The sequence below is a fragment of the Mirounga angustirostris genome, unplaced genomic scaffold (genome assembly GCF_029215605.1).
Source record: "Mirounga angustirostris isolate CCGP_5_RB_7025 unplaced genomic scaffold, mMirAng1.0.hap1 SCAF_13, whole genome shotgun sequence".
Lineage (NCBI taxonomy): Eukaryota > Metazoa > Chordata > Mammalia > Carnivora > Phocidae > Mirounga > Mirounga angustirostris.
Window position 1 is genome coordinate 35,855,600 of NW_026991721.1, and position 27,999 is coordinate 35,883,598.

A 27,999-nucleotide genomic window follows, 5' to 3' on the forward strand; every position below is an offset into this window, starting at 1 on the left:
ATTATGTGATTTGGTTTTATGTGAATTTGAAACAAGAGTATGGTTAAAGAGCCAGGATTTATGTCCCAGCCTTGATTTTACTTCTTAGTCTTCAAGTTGATGCTATTGTAATCCATTTGGATGCTTAAGTACTGAAGCTATTTCTTATGAAATTAGAATAAGACACTTTCAGATGCAAATAATGGAAAGAAAAAAGCGGGGTCACATATAAGTTTGTCTTTTGGGAATGTCCTACAGAATTTTATTTAGGATTTTTAATTTAGCTCCTAAATCCAGGCCCTCCTCTCCCTCTACAAGCTCTTGAAGCTATGCTATTAATGAGTAATAAATGCAACTGGAAAATAAACCAGCCAAAGATTTATGTAAAGAAATCTTCCTGTACTTTATTCATTAAGAGGTGGGGGGTGGGCGTGATAGAGGGGAGTTATATTAACAGTATAGGATTACAAGGATTGTTCATGTCTTAGGGCAATTTCAAATTCTCATGACTTTGGAGAGATTTTAGGAGTCAAAGCAGAATATATCAACGTACACTGTTTGGATTATTAGCATGATTAATTAATGAAACTTTGGTAAGTTTAGTGATTGGTAAGTTTCCTCCCATGGGCTTAAATAAAACAAAAACTAAAAAATTTTGGTTTCATACTCTAGTCAAAGACTCAACTAAAATATCTTGCTTATTCCAGGGGCTGGGGACCTATAAAACCTAAAAAGGATTTGGGGTCAGGTTGTTGTTCCTCATAAGTTTGGGGAAAACACTATTTTCTAGAGAACTAATAAAGGAATTCATTCTTGTTTTGCTGGCTGAATGGAGACCTAATTGCCAATCCCTTCCACAAAACTTCCTCAACGATTCTAAACCACAACAAGCTTTTCCTTTGCTAAAACCTTTGCCCTTTGAGTCAGCGCCCCACACGATCATTAATATAGTACAAAGTTTAGAGTTTGAGCTCAGTCAAGTTGGATTGACTGCTTAATTGGTTTTAAATATATCAACAGGTATCCATCTGTAGAGTGTTATAGGACATGTGGCCAGATAAGAAAACTATGAAATTTGGGGCAAGCCAGTAGAATTCAACTCCCTGCTTAGATATTTATATCCTGCGATATTTAGGGCACATTATTTGCCCTAAAACTTAAAACTTTATCTTTCGAAGCTGTGTTATAAGAATTAAGTGTGATGCTGTTTTTAAATTACAGAGTGCTTGGAACATAGGAGGAACTCAGAAAAGGGGGTCACTGGACCTATGTTTGGATGTGTGGAACTAGATGAATATATAAGATAAAAAATGAGCTTTATGGGGTGATGATCTAAACACTTGGTTTAGCTTTCCTAAATAGGGGCCCCCAGGTCTTTTGGAGGTGTAGCAGACTTAAAGGCAGGTGAGTGAATTGAATGACTTTTCAACTCTGTTTCCAGAGAGAACTCTGAATTTATCAGGACACCAGCTCCCTAAGAGGCTACTAAACAAGTCATTTCTCATGATTCCCATGACCATAAAGCGCAAGATTAAAAAGTTCCATCCCAAAAGATATAAAAAATACAATGCAAGAGCTACAGTAAAGTAATATCAAAGGAAAATGAATAGGCAAGATCAACAAAAGAAGAAATAAAGCACAAGGAAATCAAACATTTTAATAGGCCCATTCTGCAAAGCATAAAGCAAAACCGGGTGATGACAGAATTTTATTTTCATAAGCATTAAACTCACTTTTCCAAACAACTTAATGTAAGGAATAGCCAGCCCAGCAATGCGAACAGAAAGAAGATATCATTTACCAGAAGGCCTCATACTATCATTACCATTTGTTCAGAATAGAGGTCCACCTGTCTCTGACCACTGGAAATAAGCCTGTGAGCCTTGCTTTTCTGGATGATGTCACCACAAAAATGAGCAAGTTCCTGCAGGTGATCATTTCAGGCAAAGAGTAGTTTTAATCAGCAAGTCTGTGTATGGGATAAGGGCTCATTAAAGCTCTCACCCAACCAGCATGAAAGGCACTGCAGGTTCTCGGTGGGAGGACTAACATTGGTTTCTCTGCCCCACTCCCTCTGTGCTCTGCTGTCTCTTCTCAACTACACACCTCACTTCTCACTAACAGCATGATCAATTCAAAACAGGTTTGCCTGCCACTCAGCATCATCATCAGCTGTAGCATGGATCAGAACAGGAGAAATCTTTTCAGAAACTACAGGAGACCCACAAGTCAACACCTGGGGGAAAGAGGTGGAGTGGAAGAGAAGAGAGTGAAGGAAGGAAAAGAACAGTTACAATTCCTGTTGCACTCTATTAGCCTCACCTTGCAGGAACAGACAGAACACCTGTCTTCTTTCAAGGTCCACACCTGTCCATTGTGCTTCAGTCCTCCTTCATGGGGGCAGTCGCCAGAGCAGGAGGGCCCAGAGGGACAGAGGCAGTCAAAGCCCCCTGCCAGGTTAATGCAGGCAGAATCATTCCAACAGGTATGAGTTCTTAAGGCACATTCATCAATGTCTGCAATAAAGAAGGCACAGAGTTTAGAATCTAGCCAAGATTGTTATTAGAAAATAGTAATCCTTTACAATAGCAGTGATTAACATTCCTGAGCATTTACCTTGTGCCAGGTACTGTGCCAAGCTGTTCACATGCATTATCTCATTTACTCTACAAAGCAGCTCTGTGTAGGAGCATCTTTTCTTATCTCTATTTTGCAAATAATGAGGCTGGGGTTCACAGAAGTGAAATAACATGCCTACTGTCATATAGCTAATTAGTGGCAGGTCTGATACTGGAACCTGCAGCTGTTGGACTCCAATTACTAAATTATCCAGTAGCAGCTCTAAACTAGTTTTAGGATATTCTCAAGAACTATACCATCCAGAGGCCATAAACAGTGCTAATTCATTAACAGTGTAGATACATCCTATGGATATCTGGGTCTTTTAGTAAAGGTGTGAATAGATTAGCCACTGAGTAGGAACAAGTGGGCAATTAGGACAACCCTGAGCCAATTAGACTGCCCATCCTGGTAGGTGTCTTACCTAATCGAATCACCTTCATCCGAAGGGCCAAAAGCATTTTTGTCCCCCCCCCCCCCCCCACCGACACACACACACAAAACCATCTGAGAGCTATCGTATGCATGGCATGGATGCTGATGGAAGACACACATATATTTTGCTGTTTTTGAATGACAGCTAAATATGGAAGGAAAGCATAAATCCAGTCAGCCTTCCCTGACATTCAAAGCTTGAGTGACCTTAACAACATCCCAAACACAGAGCTGTCCAGTTCTGGTTTGAGTCTTTTCCCGGTGGGCCATCTATTACCACAAAAGGCAGCCAATTCCATCACTGAATAACTCTTTTAGAAATGTCTTCCTTAAATGGAAATGAAATCCATTTTCCAGTTACTTCTACTTACTGGTCCTAGCTCTGAGACCACTTAAGAAAAGTTTACTTGATTTTTCTTATCTATGACAGACTTTACACTATGTAAAGATACTACCGGTCATATGTCTGTTGGAGTCTTCTACTCCACTGATTAATCTACTGCCATGTCCTTAAAATATCCTTCAGATGATGATAACACTGATTCCAATATATTTTTACCAAGTCTTCTAGGCACAAGGTTTTTTTGCACACTGGATATTATAAATGTTGATGATGACATGTAAGACACTGTCCTTACAACAGTGATAAGGATGAACACAGGAGTACACAGAGATAACTATTGGTAGGCTTCTGACTGGGGGGGGTTAAAGATTTATTTATTTGAGGGGGGCAGGGGCAGAGGGAGAGGAGGAAAGAGTCCTAAGCAGACTCCACACGGAGCATGGAGCCTGACCTAGGGCTCGATTCCACGACCCCAACATCGTGACCCCAGCTGAAACCAAGAGTCAGTGGCTCAACCAACTGCACCACTCAGGTTTAACCTCCTCTAGTAAGTTAGATTAAGAACAGTATAAATTAACTTAATCTACATCCTAAATTTTGAGTTAAATATGTACAAGGTTATAGGCATTTGGTTAAGGGTTACAGCTAAATTAAAAAAAAAATAACTGTAAGTGGCCTTTTCTCTTAAAGTACTCAAAGCAATAAAGTGCTTAAAAAGGCATAATATCAATTTTACTGGTAGTACGCTGTGCTTATGTATTGTTTCAAAGTTTTTCAAAGCTTTTCCATTAGTTATGCCATATGATTGCAAGGTGGAAATAGTTACTCCAATTTACAAAAGAGGAAACTAAGGTACAGAGATGAATAAGTGGTCAGACATCTAGTACCATGTTGGAGCAAGGGATGTATTCTGGGCCTTCCAACATATGCAGGAGAGTTCTTTTCTGTGCCAACTCAAGGTCTAAGTCATCTTTCAGAATACTAGAATGTTGTGTGATTTTATCTACTTTCAACTATTTACCATCTAGATATTGCAACTCATTTTCAAAGATAAGATCTTACATGGATCCTCTTTAGTTGAAATTCTGAGAATATAATGACTCAAAATTCGCTAGAATTTTGAAACTACTGTGACTTAAAAATAATGAGAAAGAAATGACCTATCTTTCCTTGTTTACTGCATTCACTGTTACTGGTATAAAACTTGGTTTCAGAGCAGAGGTACAAAGTAGAAAGTGTTACGGAGTTCATACAATATTTTTAGAAGCTAATTTATTCCAAGATTTGTTTTTTGTCTTTGTCCCATCTAATGTAGCCTCAGTAAAGATATTATTATATGGTTTCACTTATTTGTGGAACATAAGGAATAGCATGGAGGACATTAGGAGAAGGAAGGGAAAAATGAAGGGGGGAAATCGGAGGGAGAGATGAACCATGAGAGGCTATGGACTCTGAGGAACAAACAGGGTTTTAGAGGGGAGGGGGGAGGGGGGATTGGTTAGCCTGGTGATGGGTATTAAGAAGGGCACGTACTGCATGGAGCACTGGGTGTTATATGAAAACAAAGGATCGTGGATCACCACATCAAAAACTAATCATGTATTGTATGGTGACTAACGTAACATAATAAAATTTAAAAAAGATATTAAATTAATGAAAAATGATTCCTCCCTTGAAAACTGTGGAAATGAACCCAACTTAAATTACCTAGATCACAAGTCAACTATAATCTGACCTCAGTTACATCTTCACTGTTCCTCATCGTGCCCATGTTGTTCTCAACACATTTGACCATAAGGTGCTCCTACCTAGAAAACTTTCTCATCTCCCCAGTCTTCTTCCTCCAACTCTTCCCACTAAAAGTAGCATTGGATGTGGGAATCAAGTGACCCCTGTTTGAAACCATGCTCTTCCATTTAATTGAGTGCTTACTATGTACAAGGCATTTTACACATGACTGTATGTCTTTGGTCACATTATTTAGCCTCTCTGACACTTATTTATCACCTGTTTAAAACCATACCCAACTAGTTTATGTTATTTATTTATTTATTTATTGAGAAAGAGGGGGAGAGAGAGAGAGAGAGAGGGAAGGAGAGCGGGGAAGGGGAAGGGGCATGGAGCCTGGAGCCCGGCTCAGTCTCACAACCCTGAGATCATAACCTGAGCCAAAATCAAGAGTTGGAAGCTTAACCAACTGAATCACCCAGGCACCCCAATTTATGGTCTTTTCAAAATAAAACTGCAGATAACATAAGAACTCAAATATTTGTTTCTTGACTTAAAGAACATGGATATTTAAGACAAAGTTCAAGCCCTACCTCCTCAATTAAGCATCTCCCAATATTATGCCAATTCATAGTAATCATTCACCTCCTTGAACTCTCATTGCAGTGACAATGTTGGTGGTATATCCTATCTTGGAACAATACTAAAGTGGTATGTTTGCATTATTCTCACTCCTCGGTTTTTGCTAAAGTGATAATTAAAATATTCAGTCCTACACTTCTCTCATCACATTTATAATCTAGTTTGGATGTCCAGGAGATACAGATAGAAAGTAAATTGATAGATAAACTGATGGCTCATCACACATGTAATCATAAAAAATAAAATTCAGATTTCTCTGAACTCTGTCTTAGCTCAGCTCTTCACACTTGTCCCTGACTATTGCCTTAGCCTTCCTATCTGGTCTCCCTGACTCCAGTCACTTCTCACTCTAATCCCATGATTTTTTATTGTGGGCTCAATAGAAACATCTAAGGAGCCTTTAAAAAGTACTGGTGCCCAGGATCACTACCACTAGACTCTGATTTAATTGGTGTAAAGTAGGATCCAGACTTCTGGGCTCTGTTCAGCCAGATGAGAATCACTACTCTAAATACCTTTCACAGGGGAGTGGGGTTCTAAAAAGCAAATTTGTCCATGTCACTCCTCTGCTTACTACCTGTCAGTAGTTCTCTGACGTTTATAATGGAAGATTTAAACTCCTGGAATATCATATAAGCCTTGATCTAACATTTCAATTGTTAGCTTTTGTCTCATCCCCTTTTTGTTCAAAAGCAATGGGTTATCCACAAAGAGTTCATGTTGTTTCCTCTGTCTGTGCCTTGGACATGCATTTTCTTATTATGGGAGTGCTCACCCCATCCCTACTCTACTTTTTTTTAGCCTGTATGGAATGGGTTGACATACAAATTAACTAATTAATAAGGTAAGCACTTCCCTTCCTATGCTATCTTCATTCCTGTGCAGTCTTCAAAATCAGGATCAAGCATCACCATTCCTCATTCTGCAAAACAGTCACTATTGACTCTACTTTATCCGCAATGCTATCCTTGCATTTATCTCTTAGGAGTTACGTATTTAATATACCCAACCCCATAGATGGAGAGTGAGCTCATTGAGGGCAAGGACTAAGTCTTTTTTCCGTTTTCTCTCCTCAGTGCCAAGTACACCAGAATGCACTGTGGCTGTATAATGTATTTATTCAACTTACTTAAATCTAGGAAGTCTATAAACTCATTACTATTATAAAGCCTATTTTACAAAAATTTGGTCTTATGGGTGTTCAGTAAGCATAAGACATAAATGCAACCTTCCCCTTCAGGGAATACATTTTATTGTTGAGTTTTCATCTGGGAAAGCCCATAAGTCTGGTTCAAAGTACAATAAATATAGCAAAATAGTAACCACATTGAAATAGGAAGGCAACCTTCCTTCTTCCCTCCCCACTCCAGTTTCCTGCCAAATGCTTGAGGACAAGGACAAGGAAGGTCCACTAACAAAGCACTTCAGAAATTGTCTGGAAGAGTAATTTCAAGATTCCAACCAGTAGCTACAAAAGGATCTTTAACTTATGGTCTTCTCTAAAATCATCTCTAAATTGGCAATTAATGGCCAACTATAATCTGATTTTTTAACATTTGGTTATTTTTGCATTTACAAAGTTGCAAGCATATTGGCAGTGTTTTCCTCTCATAAATTAAGAAAACCTGAGCATAAAGATGAACACACCTCGTGTGTGCAATAAAAGCAGGGGACTAAATCTGGATTTGCTTTTGCTTCTCCAAGATGAAAGGATTTCACAGTTGAATATAGGACCATATTGCCTACAGAGTTCCATGTAATTGCTTTACTTATGACACAGAAATCTAATTCTGCTTCCATGCAATTTAACAGATTTATGGAAAGCCAGATGTTAGCAATTATGGAAACCGACATCATTCATATTCTTGGTAATACAGACCTGTTTGCTCTGCACAAAGCCAACTTAATCTATTATACATATCCCAAGGCATCCAAAGGGAAGAGGCACCCTATTTACATATTGCAACTGTTGTTCTCTGCTGAGCAAACACAAAGACATTCACCCATGATACTTAACCAAATCATCTGACAGCCCTCCAATGACAAAGAGGCAATGAAACAAAAATCAGGCAAAATATTCCACACTCAAATCTATAATCATTAAAGTGTACTTGTTTTTTCTTATTGTAAGTAATGGCTTTCTGTGATTTCCTTGTGTTTCTCCTTGTAAATTCATTATTTAAATGCTCCATGCTCAGATGAGAATTTCCTCAAAAAAATTCTATGGCTAAGCTTACATTAGAACTAATTTTCTTGCATTGACATTTTCACAATTTCTGAAAGCTGTTATTATTGTACTCAATTTTGCTTTAAAAAAAAGTCTGGTCATGCCTAGTCAATCTGCTTTGTTCTTTAATTTGAGGTTCTTAGGTTATTTGGGCATGTAAGAAAACACAATTCAGAAATGTTTGTATGAGCAGCAATCAAACCAATCCCAGCCTAGCCCCAAACAATTTTCCTACCCTTTGAGAAAAGTGGCTCTGCAGAAATTTTAATAGCACAACTGTACCTGCCTCAGGAGCTAAAAGTTCTGCAGATTGATTTCAGAGATCAAGGGAAACATTTTTGTCAGGGGTTTGGTAGCGGTTAGGTCAAAGGAGTGAATTTTTTCATAATCCCATATTCCACTTTCTTGAATAACTTTCATAACACATCTAGTCTTACTTCCAAACTCAAAACAGGTGATGTGTCAGAAAACAAAATTTAACCTGGGGTTTGAATATCCAGCTGTGTGTGTGTTCTGACTTGGAAATCACTACCAGGCATTAGTAGTTTGGGAATGAGAACAGAGCTTGGGGGTTTAATGATAGACAAGATAGGGTGCAGATGCCTCTCCCATAGCTAAAGCAGCATTGCTTCTTTCCCGGTGGCGCACATCAGCAAAATAAGTGAAAGAAACAAGAAGATAAATCTGAGGTCTGAAGTGGCTTGCAAAACACAAGGCTAATGAAATTGTAACCTGCACAGAAAGTTTCAGGTCCAGAATAAGAGAGGTGATAGCCATGTTCTATTGTGTGCTAGCCACACTGTAATTGGATATCATGTTCCTTTTAGAACAGAGACTATTAGAGATGGGGTTGACACACACAGGACCCATCAGAAGAGATCCAAAAGCATAATGAGGGACTTAAACTCATCTCAGTTTAATGAAACATGAGGCGTTCAGCCTGAAAAGGTAAAGACTAAAAGAAAAGTGAGCTGTAGCTTGGTCTCTTTGAGATGCCACTACGCATCTCTTACGAAGAAGTTCCAATGTCCTTCCAGTGTCAACTCTTCCTTGTTCCAGCCTCCACCCCTTCTTGAGTCAGGAAGAAACCCTTTCCTATGGTGTTTCTCTTACTGCTCAGTGTGTAATTTTGTTACTCTCCAACGAGTCTTGCCCTTTTCCTTTAATTGAGTAGCCTCTCTCTTTAAGCAAAGGAAAAAGAAAAACAAAACAAAACAGCTTGTTTGGGCTCACCCTTTCCTTACCTATTCCCTAGAGCCAGCTCTTGGTTCCCAGTGTCTACCACTAGCAGGCACCTCCACTTATGCATCTTCATCCTCTCCTAAATGTTTGCAATCTTCCAAGCGACCCTCTCAAAGTCTAAATCCTGAAGTTTCTCATGACCATTAGTTTACAAACCCATCACCCTTTAATCAGTAACAATTATTTGTTGCAATATTTGCCATTTCAATCTAAGTGTTCTCTTCTTGACCCTTGTGGGATATGATATTGCCCTATTCATCCTCTTACCTCTTCATTCATCCAATCACTAATCACCAGTCATCAATTTACGAAGTACACATGTATTTACTGAGCATCTACTCTGTCCTAGACGTAGTGCTAGGGACTGGGGATAAAACAGGCAAAGAATACAGTCCCTACGAGTAAGGACCTTGTAGACTTCTCCAATTTTTTAAGTTGTTAACATTTCCCAAGGTTCCATCTCTGGTTGTTGGCTCTCTTTCTCCTCAGTGGAAGAGGTATAACATACCAACTAAAAGCCTGACCTTTGGAATCCAGCAGCTCTGGGTGCCAGTTAATGTGACCAGTTGTCCCAGTTTGCCTAGGACTGAGGGGTTCCCTGAGATAGCTGACCTTCAGTGCTACAACTAGGAAACTTCTAGGCAAATGGGGACAAATGAGTCACCTGCACCCCAGTCCCAGCCCTACAACTATTGTTTGTATGACTCTGGTAAATTTACTTAACATCGCTGAACCTTGATCCTACATTTGAAAAATGTGGATAAATAATAACTCCTGGGACAATCTGGTAATTTCAGTAAGCATGTAGTACAATGCTTATCATGTAGTAATTTCTCAAAAATGATTAGCTGTTATTGTTGTTCTTGATCATACTGTTTCTATATTTTTTCTCTCATAGTGTTCATCTTATCTCATGAATTCCTCTGTCCCATCATTTCAGGATATACTCAAATCCACACCATCAGTCCTGAGCTCTTTTTAAGCTGACACCTTCATCTGTTCACTGAGGATTTCCACTTGAATTCTATCTAAATTTTCACACAAATTCTCATGGATTTGATCAGTACATTATCCAGCCAAACCCAGAAATGCTAACACTCTAAGATCTCTCTCAGCCCTGATCAGTACATCTGGTATTAATATTAAGTGACTAACATTAAAAGAATACAGTTTTTCGATACTCCATGGACTTGCCCTGGTCACAGACCACCTTTATAGGCTATACAAATTTAGGTGTTCTACTGCAGATGGAGAAAACAATTCCTTCTAAGTAAGAAAACAAGAGTAGAATAAAAGCAGAATAGCTTTCTAAATCAACCAAGTTGGTTTACTTTCTGCCATGAATAACTCATGCTTCTTTAACTAGTGATTAAATCTGTTTAAAATCAATGTAATTCTGACCAGTAGAGAAAATAAAAAATCTATAAATACTGAAATACTTGCTATCCAAAGAGAATTTTACTGCACAGAGAGGTTATCTAGTATTGATGCCAACACCTTAGATTTATGTTTTTATATATCTGCTTATAGATAAGAGGGTGGGTTATGGTAGAGCTGCATCTGCATCCCAGAGTAGAACAGTGATGCTTTTACAAGCTCCTAAATGCCTAACACTGAACCATACATGTTCTATTGTCATATTCATTTTATTGTATAACAAAGTTTCACCCTCAACTGAAAAAAATTTCCCTCTTGCACTTTAATTTTATATCTTTGTTATGTTACATCATATGCAGAGCTGTGGATGTACTTTTCTAACTTCCTTATTCATTCAGGAGGAATAGTCTGGTTTTATTTACCTTTGTGTGTCCCACAGCATCTTTACAGTGTCTTTCGCCTGCTATGAATTACATGCACATGTGTTACATTTGAATCTGGTTGAGCTGTGATTTAAAAAAGAACCCTTGTCCTTTGGGGACCTCTGTTTTCTCTTTGGTAAACAATAGGAATTGTATATTTTCTAAGATCTTGTCCATTTCCAGTTGGTATGATTACTTTTTACCTTTGTAGGACTGTTTGTAATTCTAGTGTTAGACTATGCGTGGTAACAGATGGAGAACAGGATAGAGGAGAAGGGAAGAACCCAGCTTCAGGATGACAAAGAGTATTTTTAGAATTAAACAGTTTTTCCTGGACAGTCAATATTTACTGAAACATCTCTTATCTCTCTTAATGAGTGTTCACAAGCAGGTGCCAAATAGAGAAAGTAATGAAGAGAGAAACATGGTTTTTCTATCTGCTTTGAAGCCTTGGAAAATGAAGTCCTTGGTGACAAATACACATGGGGAATCCAGGTGGGGTGAAAACCAAAACTAACCCTCTATTTTGACAAATCATTCTTTCAAACAAGTGTCAGATGAGAAATTATTTGTTCACAGAGAGCTTACAAAGTAATTTCATTTACTACCAGAAACATCCTACAACTTACAGAGAAATCAAAGGTCAAAAAAACATTGTCACTGGTACAATTCTAAAACCAGGTCTCAATCTAAACAACAAGACGGTCCGATTATAGACCCTAAGAATTCAGAGACCTTCTGTGCCTATTATTTATTGTCTCCTTCAATCACTCTTTATTTTGGCCCCTAACTTCTAGGAAGTTGTCAAAGCTCTTCCTCAGTAGAAGGAGAGTTAGGACAATGACGAAGGATAACAATTTGGACAATTGTGCCAAGAAGCGCAGTATCTACTGAAAGAACTAGCAAGCTATAAATAAATCTTAACGTCATCTCGTGGTGTCTTTTCTTGGATGATCTCTTGTCTTGGATCTTCTCCCTCTCTTCATATTTCTTCTCCTAGTTAACTTAAGTAGTAAAAATAGACTTGCGGCTATCTTCTATTTTGAAGGGATATTCTCTGGAAAGATCTAGAAGGCATTTGTGGAGTCAAGGGAAAATGAAGCAAGGAATAAGAGATTTCAGCCCACTCTGCTCTAGGCTTTTAGGAGACAAGTTCTGTTCATTTTGAATTTTTTTTTCTTTTTGTGTTTTTTACCCTAGAGAGGAGAGGTAAAACTATAAAGACCAAAACTAAGTTGGTTTCCAAAGAAAAGCAAAGGAGGCCACTGACGAAGATTCTCTCTTTGAGCAGACTCCATTCTGGCTCCTCTGAGCCCTCCTCTTGACGAGGCCTCCACCTTGGCCTATAAACACTGCAGACGCTCAGCACAAATGATTTTGTGTACCCCACCCCACCACATTAAAACATTTGAACAAACACCAGCATAGCTTCTACGTGCAAGAGCGCATCCCTAACATCAAGGCTCAAGCCCCCATAAGTGCGTGCATGGGAAGGCTCAAGGCTGCCAAAAAAACTTCCTGCTTGTTTCAGCCAACACCTGTGTATATGGCTCGTGTGTCCCAGTCTCTTCAGAACAGCAGGGGCCTGACTCCAGCAAGGGCTGGCTAACCATCTACCTAGTAATGCAGCTTACATACTCCTCTCCATTTCTGCCATTTGGACCATTATAAAAGCATCTTACTGTTTTCTCTGCCTACATCTCTTCAAAGAGAAGCCAGGTGAACAATCTGATCATACCACTCTAATCTCAAGGATTTTTTAGCAGGAAAACGACACAGGTGGAGTTGCTGCAAGGTCATATATGTAGGGATTTGCACAAAATTAAACTTTTGTGCAATTAAATCTGTATTTTACGTATATGTGTCCCCAAACTGACTGCTTTAGTAAGTCATTTCACAACTTCTCGGCTGAGAAATTGGTACTCACCACGTGGCAGAGAAAAGACCTCTCTGTTCTTCATTTTCTCCTGTAAAATGGGGAATCACACCCAACTGGAAGGGTTGGAGCAAGACGTTAGCACACAGTAGCTGTATGATAAGGGTCATGATCAATCACCAGCTACCTGTGATGGCCTCGCTTTTCTCAGAAGAGACGTTCTAAGTGAAAGGAGTAAGAGGAGCAAAACCGCACAGGTGTGGAAAATCACAACGACCTATGTTTGATAGAGGGTTTAAAAGTATGTGAGAGGGGCGCCTGGGTGGCTCAGTTGGTTAAGCGACTGCCTTCGGCTCAGGGCATGATCCTGGAGTCCCTGGATCGAGTCCCGCATCGGGCTCCCTGCTTGGCGGGGAGTCTGCTTCTCCCTCTGACCCTCCCCCCTCTCATGTGCTCTCTCTCATTCTCTCTCTCAAATAAATAAATAAAATCTTTAAAAAAAATAAAAATAAAAAATAAAAGTATGTGAGAAATATTACTGTATTTAGAGCTAAATAATATATTTATATGGCAATGTATACAGATAAATACTTATGTTAACAACATCGAGACACTGATATTATGAAGTAAGATTCACAACTTTAGTGCCTTAGCTTAGAACACAAGACCCTTTATAATCTGGTTTCCACCTCTATTTCCCAGGCTCCTTTCTTGTTGTTCCCCACCTACAATACTGTCATATGATAGCAAATACTTTATCCACCCTGGAAATTTCACCATCACTTGGACACATTTAGATCTCTTTCATGACTCTGCTCCAATCAGACTGCTACTCCTGCCTGGAATGCTTATCATGATATCTATTTTTCCCAGATAAAAAATTCCTTCTTATCCTATAGACCCAGTGAAAAAAAATCGTATTTTCTGTGAAAGACTCCTATGTACATTGCCATCCCCACATGCCCCGACCCGAGAAAGAATTAGTAATTTTTTCCTTAGAGTCTGATTTTTATTTACTTATATATCTAATCACAGCTCAACCTCCCCCCAAACCCCACCCCTTCCTCTTTCCCCATTCCAGATTGGAAGGATATTCCTCCTTGTGTGTCTAAGACTTAGCACATGGACTAGCACAGACCCCCTCAACAAATGCTCACTGAACAAGTGAATGGTGATTTTTTTGTTGACAGTGCTTTGTTTGGTTTGAGTACAATCATTTAAAATTCCCTGCTCATAAACCCAGAGGTAAATATTTCACAGCAACATGAGTAACCTCAGACTAAAACAAACAATTCAATATTTATTTCAAGGAAGTTGTAGATGCCAATCTCTGAGTTGCTGCATAGACATGATCTTTTGGCTCTAAGACATTCAAGCCAGAAGTTTCTGTAATGAAACAATTGCTTCCACTGAACTTCAAGAGGTAGGAAGCTGGCACCTACATGTAATGCAATACCAGAAAGTGCTCAGAAACTAAGAAAGGCAGGTGAACATCCCCTGAGATCAAATTGTGGATCCCCAGGTGAAAAACATCAAGAAGTTAAATCAGGTGGTGACTGGAAACACCAAGGCTGGATTCTGGTATTTCAATGGTGGTTTTTACATTGTTGGGGTCAGATCTGAGACCCCAGTGAACACTGTGATTCCATTTCCTCCAAACATGCATGTAACACACATATACACAAACCTGCATTGAGTTTCAGGGCATTCACGCAGCCCTCTGAAGGCTTTCAACGAAACCTCCCAGGCAATGTGGTGCTCAAACATGAGTGGGCATCAGAATCACCTAAATGGGGCTCATTATAAAACAGATCACCAGCCGAATCCCCAGACTTGCTGACTTGCTAGGTCTGGGGTGGGGTAGAGTGTTTTCATTTCCAATGACTTCCCAGGTGATGCTGACACTGGCTGATCATACTTCTAGAACCACTGCCCTGAGCTACACGGAATTGAGTTCACAGACAGTAATGTTAGGAAACTCTTTTTTAGGAATACCACACTCATTTTGTTGTCACCCAGTTGGGACTGTCAACTGTTTAGGAAGGAAGTAACAAGAACAACAAGGACAATGACAAACCAAGTCATTTCAAACTTAATAAAGAAGATTTTGCATGTTACAAGCTTCAAGATTCTGTGCAGGAGGAAATCAAAGTGCCTCTATTGTTACCTGATCTTTCCAAAAAAGGCCAAGTGTGCAATGACAGGGAGGATTTAAAGGAAACCATAACTGCACAGCAAAGCACCTTTCAGGGAAACACATCAGCCTTCTTCCCAACTGCTACTCCTCCTGTGAGCCCAGGCACTGCTCCACTCGACCCTCCCATCCAGGCCATCCTCATAGCTCCCATCCCTGCTTGTTTCCTTTTCTCAGAACTCCCACTGGGCCTGTTCACACAATGCAAAATTGTCCCCCAGGGCCTCTGGAACCCTGCATCATTCCTCTTCACATCCCCAGAGCCTAAGTAAGCACCTGGCATCTAAGTACTGCTTTTGAGTTGCTGTGCCCCAGACAGCACATTACCGAGTCTTCATTTACCACACTGTAAAGGAAAGCAATCTTCTACATTATTAATAAAAAACTAGAAGTTAGGTGAGCAATATGAAGAGGAGACAAAAAATCCATTCCAAAGAGAAATATGTTTATCAAAAATATAAAGACTGGGACCATTTAGCTTAGGGACAAACCAGCAACACCCCAATAAGCCTTTAGGAGATCACTCGATTAGAGGACAGGAGAGTTGAATGATTTGCATTTTTAATGACCACAGTAGAAAAGAAAGTCATAGACACAAAGTCACATTCTTTACAACAAAATTCAATAATAGTATAAAAATTACAGGTACTTAAAGGACAAGTAGTGTGCTCAATAACCTTTTGTTGTAGAACTTGAAAAATACCCTCCTTTGAGGAGCTCATTATTGAATGATACTGAATAAATGAGATTTTCTAGAAATTCCTAGACTAGGCTATTTTCCTCCTTGAGTTTTCAGTTAGTATATCCTACAGAGTGCCAAATCCACAAGATGCCTGGGAGGGAAAAAAAAAAAAAAAAGGTTTTAAGGCCAAATAAATTCAGGACACTAACCCTATACAGCAAAGGCTCTGACAAGTCCTGTGGTTAATAAAACCAGGTTAATTATATTTCATTTAGAATTTCCCAAATATATTTGCTACTAAAATGCTTCTTTGAAAGATATCCCAGCATTAGTGTCTAGATCTAGACTTTGCTAAATGTTCTGCTCAAAGTCTTGCCCAGTTGGGTTTTAACTACTGATGCCAACCATAGGGCGGGGGAAGAAAAAGCTTCAATTAGTCAAAATCACTGTTATTTCTCTCTTTATGCCAGGTAAAACCCAGACCTCTGTAAAAAATATAGGGCCTACAAAGCACAATCGTGCTTCCTTAGCTCAGTGCAACTCAGTGCAAGGACAGGATATAGCAAACCACTCAGGCCTCAGGTGCTGAACAGAGCTGGAGCCAGCTTGCTCGTATGCGCTGCTATAGCCCTTCAGGTACGCCTGCCATTTTGACTCAGGAGCTTCTGCTCCCCCTGACTACAACTGGACATCACATAGCAGTATTAGAAGCTCCCGTAGCCCTGGGCCACCTCTCAGCAGAGGAGCATGTTGATGTGCTCAGGTGACTTCTCAGATGGGCACCATCCTAGCTCTCTCTCTCTCGTTGAGATATGTCATGATCCCTGGAATACACTGGCAAGGAGTAAAATCTTAGTTTCTTCAGTACACACATGTAAAATAAGCCACATTTAAACATCAGGGACTTGATGTGTCTGTGAGCATACTATGAAGTAGAAAATGACGTGATTATCTGAATAATCATCACTTAATGTAATCCTTTCATAAGTTATCTTCAATTAATACATAACTGACTGAGGCAATCGGGAGAGTAGAAAGAACATGGGCCATTTCACACATGGCCATGCTACTTGATGTATTTCCCCTCATTTGCTACCTATTTCACAAAGGCTTTTGAAGGTCAAGTGGCACACGGTTGACATTTGATAAATAAAAATATGGCTTTTATATTATCGTTCACGCAGCAAGACTTTAGTGGGCCACAAAGCAATATTTCGTTGCTTAATAAAAATATTAATACATGTACACAGTTCTTAGAAAAGATGTTAATGCTTTCTGGAAAAATAACTCTACCAATAAACAGCCGTGTGACCATGAGTAATTTATTGAACATCTCAGTGTGCCTCAGTTTGTCTATTATGCAGAGATTATAACCATATTTACCTGACAGAGTTGTTTTATGGATGAAGTGAGTTCGAAAACATAAAGCTTTTAGAAAATTGTCTAGAATATGAAGTAATCAAGTTAGCTCCTAATAATACACCCAAACCCTCCCCCACTTCAAGTGTAATCCTCCCCATGTGATTGAGATGACTGTTCCTTGATTCTCTCTGATCACTCTTTTCCCTAATTACCTATTTTACAGCATTGACCACATAATTTTGTGGTTAATTACAACCTGTTTCCGAATGCTATTGGTTGTTACATGTATGTTGATTTTTATCTTCAACTTGGTGTTTTAAAGTCCCTATGGGATGCAAAAACAATAGTCCCCAAGACAAGGATTCTCTGCATCCTCCACACCACCCATCTTAGTGCTAAGACCACTGCAGGCTAATTTTTATGGATAGAAAACTTATAACAACATTAGTATGCTTATAGAGGGTTTCTGTACTTGTTTCTTTAAATAGCTTTCTGGTTTTCCTCCTCTTCCTTTTTGCCCATATGATCTTTGCATGGATGAGAATTTAGGCCCCCTGTTTCCCCAATCCATTAAGCACCGCTTCAAAGCATGGGTCCCTAGTTGTTTTATCTGCTCTCTGGCTGACTGCAGGTGCCATTAGGAAGGTGTTTGAACATTGTCACTGAAAAGATACTAAACAGGGCCATGGAGGCCTACAGAATAGACCCTAGAGTTAGTTTGAGATCCTTTGAGAGTATTCCCCAAAATGTCTGGTTTTAGTTTCAAACTAAAGTGGAGAACAGTATATAGGTCTGTTGTGTCAGCGTAGATAGCCTGAGGGTGACCAATGAACCTCAGATTCATACCTGAGTTTGGTGCGATGCATTCTATTCTGACACCATTTTGTGAAGTATTTATCACCAAAATGGAGGAGGTGCGTTTGCCTTCCCTGGGAAGTCCCCAGACTATATTCAATTTACCTTATGTGCTGATCAGCTCCAGTCTTACGTGTGTATGTACGACTGTACTTGAAAGGGGAGCAGGAAGCTTCCTGAGGGTCTGATGGGACTCACTTCTCACCTGATTTAACAAACCGTGTGTTAACGTCCACCGTCAGGCCATTCTCAGGGGCCCAGAATATCACATCTGTTAGAGGTTGGCAAAAGTTCTTAACCTCTCCATCCTGTGTCCTGCCCCTACCGGTCCTTTTTTGTATCCACTCCATACCCAGGTGCTGTCTGTGACTGGTCTGTCCATCTGAGCCCTTTTAGTGACATGTGTCAGTTGTGTGCCATGCAGCTGAGGTCCTCTGAGTCCCCAAACCACACTCCAATATACTTCATACTGTTTCTAGTTAGAAGCATAAAGCAATTTTTTTTCAAAGATTTTATTTATTTATTTGACAGAGAGAGACACAGCGAGAGAGGGAACACAAGCAGGGGGAGTGGGAGAGGGAGAAGCAGGCTTCCCGCAGAGCAGGGAGCCCGATGCGGGGCTCGATCCCAGGACCCTGGGATCATGACCTGAGCCGAAGGCAGTCAACCAACTGAGCCACCCAGGCGCCCCAAAGCATAAAGCAATTTAAACAGCTCCATGGCCAGGTGGCATCTGCCTTTGGGAAGACTCTCTAATAACAGAGAATCTATTTCCTGGCTGAAAACCAAATCTGAAGTTTCTGAAGTCCTTTAGCAACAAATAACAATTTTGAAGTCAATGAAACCTCACCAAATATTATCAAGGAAGGGTGAGGGGCTGCTTAACTGAAAATACTTTCTGTATGGGGGTGGGTGGTGGGTTCTTTATTATGTGCAAAGAGAGAAAATCCACCAAGTGTCCCAAGACTGGGGTGTATGTCTCTGTCTCAAACACCAAGACACAGACTGTGAGTCCACTGGATAAAATAATTCGCCAGTGCTCTTGATTCAGATGGAATATAACAACTGTCCATCTGGGTCTCACTCATTCTCTCTTTGCCGTGTCTCCTTGACTTCCAGCCACCCTGCTTAAAACACCTCCTTCAACCATGGGCTCATAGCTGGCCTCCTTCTCGCCAGAAAGCATTGCAGTGCTAACATATTAAAAGCAGAAGCTTTTGGTTGGGATCAAACCCGCATTACATTCTCTGCGTGCCATTTCTCAGCTGTGGAATCTGGGACAAGTTATCTTCATCCTGGGACCTTATTTTCCTTGTCTTTGCCATGGTCACAGTGAGAGAGGCCTTTCCTCCCGTGGCAGTCGTGAGAACAGAATTAGGTGATGCCTGAAACTCCCCCACCCAGAATGTGGCACACAGTGTGGGTGTTGGGTTCACGATAACGGCTATCAGCTACTGAGCACTTAAAACTCAAGTGCTGAATGCTTTTTCCCCATGTTAGCTTATTTAATCCTCACAATTACTCCACAGCAATTTAGGAGGATGGCACTTCTGTAAATTGCTTAGACTGGTGTCTGGCACCAAGTAAGCTCTCAATAAATGTTAGCTCTTATTAGTATTACTGTTGCTGTCTTCCTTTGACAGGTGAGGGATTTGAGGTGAAGTGAGGTTAAATGTTGACTATTATTATCTACAACTTGCCAGGATATTTGCATATGAGAACACTTATGTTACAAAAAATTCCACCAGCAAGTATTATTTAATCATTGTATGCTAAGGGAACTAAGGCTTAGAGAAGTTAAATATCTGGCCAAATGCCGCTCAGCTAGAAAGTGGCCGAGCTGGGATCCGATTCCAGGCCTACATACACTTGAAACCTGCGCACCCCCGCCCCCTTCCGGTATCATGCTGTCACCTGCTTAAGCCTTCGTAACTCCTACCCCTTCAGGAGCATCTCCAGGTCCTAGCCCTTTTTATCTCCACTCCTAGGAGAACCAGACACTGGGCAGTGATAGAACCCACACCATTCTTAGACCATTTCAATCTGTTCTGACCTATCAACCAGTTAAAAGTGAAATCTTCCCAAGAGATTCCAACTGAACCTTTTTTGGCTGTTTTATGTTGCTTTGCAAGTTGATGACAGTTGCAGCAGCTGTTGGGACAAGTAAATCTTTGTTGGGTTATTTCTAGTGATCAGAGAGCACACTCCAGGGTCTGGGGACCTGCCTCACACAACCAGGTCCTGTGGAGGCAGCAGTAATAGAGGCCGAGGGGCCATGCTTCATAAGAACAGCTGTATGTCATCCTTTAGGGTGCCTCTATCGGGCAACATGGGTTTTTCTGGGATTTGAAAATTCTGTTCAATAACAACAAGTGTTTGACCAATACAATTTAATTCAATACAAATCTAAAAAGGAAATCAAAACACCTCAACAGTACCGCAGGCTATAAAAGACTGATGAAGAAGACAAGCCTGATTTGGCAAGTTCCATGAGAGAGATGTAAATAAATGGCTATGGGGATGCATAAAAAGGAGGTTATTATTATTATGATTAATTATTATTGGAGAAAATCTATGACAGTGGTTTTCTATGATGATTCAATATTCTTTCTAATCATTTGGAGACTTTTTTTTAAAAAGAAAAAAAACCAATGACTTCTAAGTCCCAAAGGAGGTCAAATGAGTCAGAATCTCTAGGGTGCGTTGGCCCATCATAAGGATTTTTAAAAAGCTACTTAGGTGAATCTACTGTGAAACAGGTTTGAGAATCACTGGTTTTGGGGTGCCTGCGTGGCTTAGTCAGTTAAACGTCTGCCTTTGACTCAGGTCATGATCCCAGGATCCTGGGATCCACCCCTCTGTCGGGTTCCCTGCTCAGCAGAGTGTCTGTTTCTCCCTCCTCCTCTGCCTCTCCAGCTCACTTGTGTGCGCTCCTGCTCGCTCTCAACTAAATAAATAAAATCTTAAAAAAAAAAAAAAAAAGAATCACTTGTTTAGGAAGCAATACTTCATCAGGATTTTGACAACTGGAAATGGGGACAGAGGGATGGTCAGGGAAAAGCATACAAGTAAAGAAGTAGAGGAAAGAGAGTCCAAGGGCTTGGGAAGAGTGGAGGAAGGATTTGAGCAGGCTTGTGGATCCATGCACAGTACAAGAGGAAGCAGAGGAAAATAAAGTCTCATTTCCAGGAACAAGATCACGGAGACAGAGGGAGGTAGAGGGAGTTTGAATCTCCTTTCCAAAATATGTAAACTTCTGCTCTTGACATATGCCATGGTTAATTATATATTTGTTCTCATTTCTAGATGACCTAGATAACTATGTCTAGATAAAAAAGCAACTGCTCAAAACTTGTATGTTACAACTGAGAATCACCGACTCAAACTACCACATCCAAACACAGAGTGCCCTGCACCTTACGGTAACAACTGGAGGTAATCACTGTCATCCTGTCTGCAAATACCCGTTGGAAAATTTTTGTGTGCACATCTCTCCTGGAATTATGAAAATACACAAGCATTTGAGGAAGAGGCAGACAGAAAGACAATCTATTAAATCTCTCAGTAATGCTGATTCTGTCTGCCTCTACCCAATACTAGTCATTTTCAATAATACGATCTTCTTTAGGAGCGAGAGGCAAGTCTTAAACACTTTTCTCATGAAATAGTGAATCTTGCTTGTGTGCTGGCTTTTAGGACATCAATAACATCCGATGTTTACAGTAACTGATGAAGTCAACAGAGCAGGTGTTATTATTCCTATCTAACAAAAACTGGCATAGAGTGGCATGCAGTTGTCCTCAACAGCCACATTTTGGATTCTGACATATGCCATTCCCACTATTATTCTGGGAAAAAGCATAGCTGAGTACATGTTGCTAAAACACCTTTTAAAAGGTTTTAAAATTCTTTTAGATGTCATTTCTTTATATGTAAGCATCAGTGATGATGTTATTTAGGGCTCATTCTGATGTGATAATTTTCAGTGCCGTGAAGGTGCATTTTTATGATTCAGAATATTCCAGGTCACAAATCCCTCAAGAACAGAGACCTTACTTGATTCATATCCATATTCCCAGAAAACTTAACACAGTGCTGGTGTGGTGACTGTTCTCAGTAATTTTTTTTTTTTTTTCTGAAAGAAAAACTCACGTGATTTTGTGGTATTTAACATCTTATGTTATAATCATCATGCACACAACTAGTTATGTCAAACCGAACAGAAAATAAATCTGAGCTGATATGATTTTGATTATCTAGTCCTTCAAACATTTGACATACATGCATTAAATGCCCCACTTGTGCCCACAGTGCTCAAGGGGCTGGAGGTACCATGGCAAAACATAAACAAGGTCTCTGTCCTCAATTTGTACCCTTGTGGCTGGAGACAATTACATACATGGATACATCCAGTAAATTGAGAATTTTAAAATGCTATGAAAGTTATAAAAGAGAGTGATAGAACGAAGTCACCGGAAAAGGACTACTTCAGATAAAATGGTCAGAGAATGGCATTTGGGCTGAGAATGATATAAAGAAGACAGCCATTGTAACAAGACAGTCATTGGTGTTCCAGACAGAATAGCAAAGGTAAAAGCTCTGAAATGGGGGGAGTTCACTATATGTTCAAGGCATGAAAAATTAAAAAGGCTAACATCTGTAGGAGTGAAGTCTAAGAAGTAGGTAGACGTAATATCACCTAAAGCCTAAGGCCACATGAAAAAGTTAGAATTTTATTTTACATTCAATGGGAAGGCATTAGAAGGTTGTAATAAGAAAATGACATGATTTGACATATGTATCTGCTGCACCATGAAATATTCTGAACTAAGAGTACTCTCAACTACCAAAGAAAAACTGAAGAATGGCCAGATTTCTATTCTTATTAAGACCCATTCACAAAGATATTTCCAAAAGTGTGGAAATGAAGGGGCATTCAGACTCACAATTACCCTAATTAAAAATGTCACTAATAAAAACAACTTTATTGCCTTGCCAAGGAATCCAATTTGCTGTAGTTTTCCTGTGCAGACCAGGGATCAGTTCGTGGAAGAAGAAAAGTGCTTCTGCAGGGAGGGCAGGAGATCTGATCCCCCAGGCAGACCACTCAGCATGGCAGAGAAAAATCTGCAGGTGAGGTGACCATGACATCTGTCATCTTAACAGGGACATTTATGGGAGTGACAAGAACAACAGGCATAAACTGGAACTGCACTGGGTATCTGGGATGTAGAGTGACCCTTGACTTAGGCTTGAGTCTCAACTTGCATCAAACCAACTATGTGGCTGGGAACAAGGTGTCACCGTTTCTGAGACTGAATTTCTTTATTGGGCACATGAATTGGTTGCATTTTTCTCATTGACTGAACACCAATTACCAGAGGGTCTTACTGGAGAGATAGAAGAATCAAGTCCATTTCACACCCACATTCTACTTGGACAAGTTTCTATGGTATAAGCCAGAGAAATATACATCAGGAGAAAACTAAAGCTAGCAGAGGACAGGAGTGATGACTCCTATGAAAACATCGAAAAATGCTTCATGGGGGCCTGGTGGAACACAAGCTGAAATTAGGAAAAAAGAACTGAAATTCCCATGGGAATCAAGATGATCAAGGAAAAGATAGGGTTATCTTTGATTCAGAGTTCTGTTCCATTCCAGCCAGAGAGGACAGCATAGGCAAAAACATCTAAGAGTGCAAGAGCATGGCAGCTCCAGGCAGTTGTAAAATTGGTTTTAACTAGGTAATCTCTAGGGTTCTTCGTGCAACAAAATGTTGAGTCACCCATTAAATGAGATCAAATATTGTGTTTAAAAATGAGATTTTTATTTTTAGTGCCACAGTGTAATACCACACAAGGCCAATATTCTTTCTCCATTCCTCAGTCACAATTGCCATTCTATCTATTCCTATTCACATAACATATATTTACACTGAGTTGCACACATATGGAACTTCTTGGCCATATGTACAGGAAGTATCTGAAGACCCAGGATAACTATAAATCTGTCCCTAAGGTGACAAGGCACCTGAGTGGCTCAGTCAGTTAAGCATCCGGCTCTTGGTTTCCACTCAGGTCCTGATCTCAGGGACATGAGATCCAGCCCCAAGTCGGGCTCTGAACTCAGTCTGCTTGAGATTCTCTCCCTCTGCACCACCTTCCACCCCCCACAACCCCTACCCCCAGCTCACACACACACTCTCTCTCTAAAATAAATTAAACAAACAAAAGAATAAAAGAAACATAGAGCCTAGGGCAGAATGCTGAATATGCAGGAACACTGAAGATAATGGTAACTAACATTTACTGAACATTAACAGGTGTCAATACAATTAATTCTCACAACACTCATAACCTAAACAGCAACACTTCCATTTTACCAATGAGATACCCAGGTATGGACTAGATAAGATCTTGCCACCGGGAACCTATTTAGAAATCAAAGAGCTAGAATTTGACAGCAGGGAGTTTGGCTCCGGGATCCATGCTTTTAACAACTATACTGCATGCCTCTCAACAGGAGTGGTGGACAGTTCATGCTGTGTGCCCATTGTTCACTAATTCATCTTTACTTTAAAACAACCTCAGAGGAGAAGTTGGAAAAACACTAGGTGGATCTCAGTAGGAACCTTCAAAAAAATATATATGCAATGAGCAGAGACAATAAATTTTCAAAATGGGGCGCCTGGGTGGCTCAGTCGGTTAAACGACTGCCTTCGGCTCGGGTGATGCTCCCAGGGTCCTGGGATCGAGCCCCGCATCGGGCTCCCTGCTCAGTGGAGAGCCTGCTTCTCCCTCTCCCTCTGTCTGCCGCTCTGCCTACTTATGCTCTCTCTATATCTCTGTTAAATAAATAAATTTTAAAAAATCTTTAAAAAAAAATAAACAAATAAATTTTCAAAATCACATTCCCATTTTCTAATTCAGCAGTCTGAACCCAAGGTCAGAAGGCTTGCCCTGTAGGTCTCTCCAAATCCACATGAAGAATTTAGTTGAATTCACAGGACATGATGTAAATGGACTCCCAAGGTTCTCATGGAAACAATGACAGGTTTGATCAGCTGTTTGCATATCATGAAAGTTGTAGGGTCTTGAAGGTAAAAAAAAACAAAAAACCTCCATCTGCTAGCTTCCTCTGTTCAGCATTTAACAGAACCTCAAGCATAACAGTGATTAAAGAGATTTTGTAAGTAAGGATGGTGGTGGTAATAACAATAAGGTTAATGCAGCTGTATTACGTTTGTGCAACAATGGAAAGCTTACAATCTTTAAATGTGTGGCATCCCATTTAATCCTAGCAACACATATATATTATTATTCCATTTTTACCCTTTCACCGACAAAGATTCAGAGAGGGGCAGTGCCTTTTTCAGTACAAGAGCTGGGATTTAACCTCAACTTTCTCATTCCACCAGTATTTCTTCTTCTCCCATTTCTGTTTCTCAAACTGTTAAAAATTTCAGCAAGCCACCATGGTTTTGCTTCAAAAGAACTAAAAGCCATGGCACACAGACCCAGGCTTTGAAACTCTTGACTGCCCCAGTTTCCATATAAAAATCCTAAAGCCCCACACTGCATAATCCCTGGCCTACTCCTTGAATTGTTGAGGGAGGAAATTTGAAAACTGATGAGTTTAACCAGTAAGCGTCATATTTTAACACTGGGAGCTGAAGAGAGTGCCAAAGCAGGCTGCCCCTCCTGCAAAGGGCCAGAAGGATGGAGGGCATGGCTAAAAGCTGCTTACCAACACAGGACTCCCCGGATAGTGAAAAGGTCCCATCGTCATGGAAACCGCTTCTGCACTCACAGTGGTACCACCCTGGCAGGTTAACGCAGCGGGAATGGTTGTGGCACTCAATGATTCCCTCTGTGCATTCATCAATATCTGCCTCAGAGAAAAACACAAGCCCACCAGGACATTAATTTCTTTTGACACTAACCTTTCAGTAAACACCTAAAACATGTTCATGTCAACAGATCAAAGTGATTAGTCACCAAAAATGAAAGTTACAGGAAGAACCAAATCCCATTTTTTCCAGAATTCAAACAAATGGAAAGCTAGGGATGTGTTCTCATATACTGAATAATAAATGAGAGCTGATGGTCATGAAGACATCCTAACTACAAATGTTGTGTTGGCTTCTGCATAACCGAAAAGGAAATTGAGGATGTTTGGCACACTTTTGGTATTGAGTACATATGGCTTTTCTCGGATTCATTGTTTCCAAAAAAGTAATTCCAGATATTATTTGCTGTTCTTTGAAAACATCTATGAACGAATAAGCTCAAGAAACTCTGGCTCAAATAGTGTTGAACTGATTTTTTTATACTGCCCTATCAAAGAGACTTATCATATTCATACCCCCTGCAAAACTTAGGGAGGAGAATAATAATACGCTGTTTCCCAAATTTATTTGGCTGAAGGATGGACTAGTCCTGTAAGACTGTTTGGGGGAGCATAGGTGGGGAACTACTGTTCTAATTCTTTTTAAGCTTAAGGACTTGATTTATGATTAGTCATTCAGAGATCCTCATTCTTTAGTCATTCCTTTTTTTTTAATTATGTTCAATTAGCCAACATGTAGTACATCATTAGTTTTTGATGCAATGTTCAATGATTCATTAGTTGCGTAAAACACCCAGTCCTCATCACAACATGTGCCCTCCTTAATACGCTCTTCAGTCATTCCTGATGAAAGGTCATATTCTGGGCTTTGTTTGCTCTAGGATCTGACTTTTTTTAACATAAGCAAATGCTTAGATCACGCACAGATTCTCTAGCCCAAAGGCTTGCCTCTGAGCTGAAGGAGTTACACCACTGCAGAAAGACAAGCTATCAATTGTTATGCCAGGGTCAGCTCATTCTTATAGATCTCTCCATGCAATTGTTTCTTGGAATATAGCCATTGTTGGCTAGAAATCTTTTACTAGGTCTCCTGGAAATATCTGAACTATGCCAGTCTTCTACAAATAGAAATCTAATTAATATTGGGATATAACACATAATGAATAAAACACATTTTGGAGTCTTCTTCAGCAGTGCCCTGCTGTAGGCACTGGCTCAGGGGCAATCAGCTCCCAGTTGTGCTATTACCTTGACATGTCCTAAGGTGTGCACAGGGCTGGGAATGTAGTTTGCAACCTGTCAGTCTCATCTTGTGGCATTCCAGCCAAGTAAGGAGAGAACAATTGTAGCTCTTTATACTGGGCAAGTCCAGCTTTTTTCTTTTCTTTTTTTCTTTTTTTTCCTTTCTTTTCTTTTCTGCCAACTGCCACCTTCTTCCTTTATTTTTAATTTTTTTATTATGTTCAATTAGCCAACATATAGTACATCATTAGTTTTTGATGTAGTGCTCAACAATTCATTAGTTGCATATAACAACCAGTGCTCATCTGTCCTCCTTAATACCCATTACCCAGATACCTCTTCCCCCAACCCCCCTCCCTTCTGTAACCCTCAGTTTGTTTCCCAGAGTCTGGAGTCTCTCATGGTTTGTCTCCCTCTCTGATTTCTTGCCATTCAGTTTTCCTTCCCTTCCCCTATGGTCCTCTGTGCTATTCCTTATATTCCACATATGAGTGAAACCATATGATAATTGTCTTTCACTGATTGACTTATTTCACTTAGCATAATACCCTCCAGTTCCATCCATGTCAATGCAAGTGGTAGGTATTCATCCTTTCCGATGGCTGAGTAATATTCCATTGTATTATGAACCACATCTTCTTTATCCGTTCATCTGTTGAAGGATATCTCAGCTTGGCTGAGTGGCTCAGTTTGGCTATTGTGGACATTGCTGCTATGAACATTGGGGTGCATGTGCCCTTCTTTTCATTATGTCTGTATCTTTGGGGTAAATACCTAGTAGTGCAATTGCTGGGTCGTAGAGTAGCTCTATTTTTAATGTCTTGAGGAACATCCATACTGTTTTCCAGAGTGGCTGTACCAGCTTGCATTCCCACCAACGGTGTAAGAGGGTTGCCCTTTCTCCACATCCTCACCAACATTTGTT

At 40.1% G+C, this 27,999-nt stretch overlaps 1 protein-coding gene across 2 annotated transcripts in view; it reads right to left on the reverse strand.

Moving 5' to 3' along the window:
• NELL1 (neural EGFL like 1) overlaps positions 1–27,999 on the reverse strand; it is an 808,674-nt gene that overhangs the window by 17,021 nt on the left and 763,654 nt on the right. The window contains exons 16-17 of one of the 2 annotated variants that reach the window (XM_054512010.2): positions 25,731–25,871; positions 2,302–2,495 (exon numbers count right to left, since the gene is read on the reverse strand). In XM_054512010.2, the coding sequence (XP_054367985.1) occupies positions 2,302–2,495; positions 25,731–25,871 (335 nt within the window). The remainder of the gene's footprint in view (positions 1–2,301; positions 2,496–25,730; positions 25,872–27,999) is intronic. The other variant, XM_045894008.2, reaches the window with a different exon arrangement.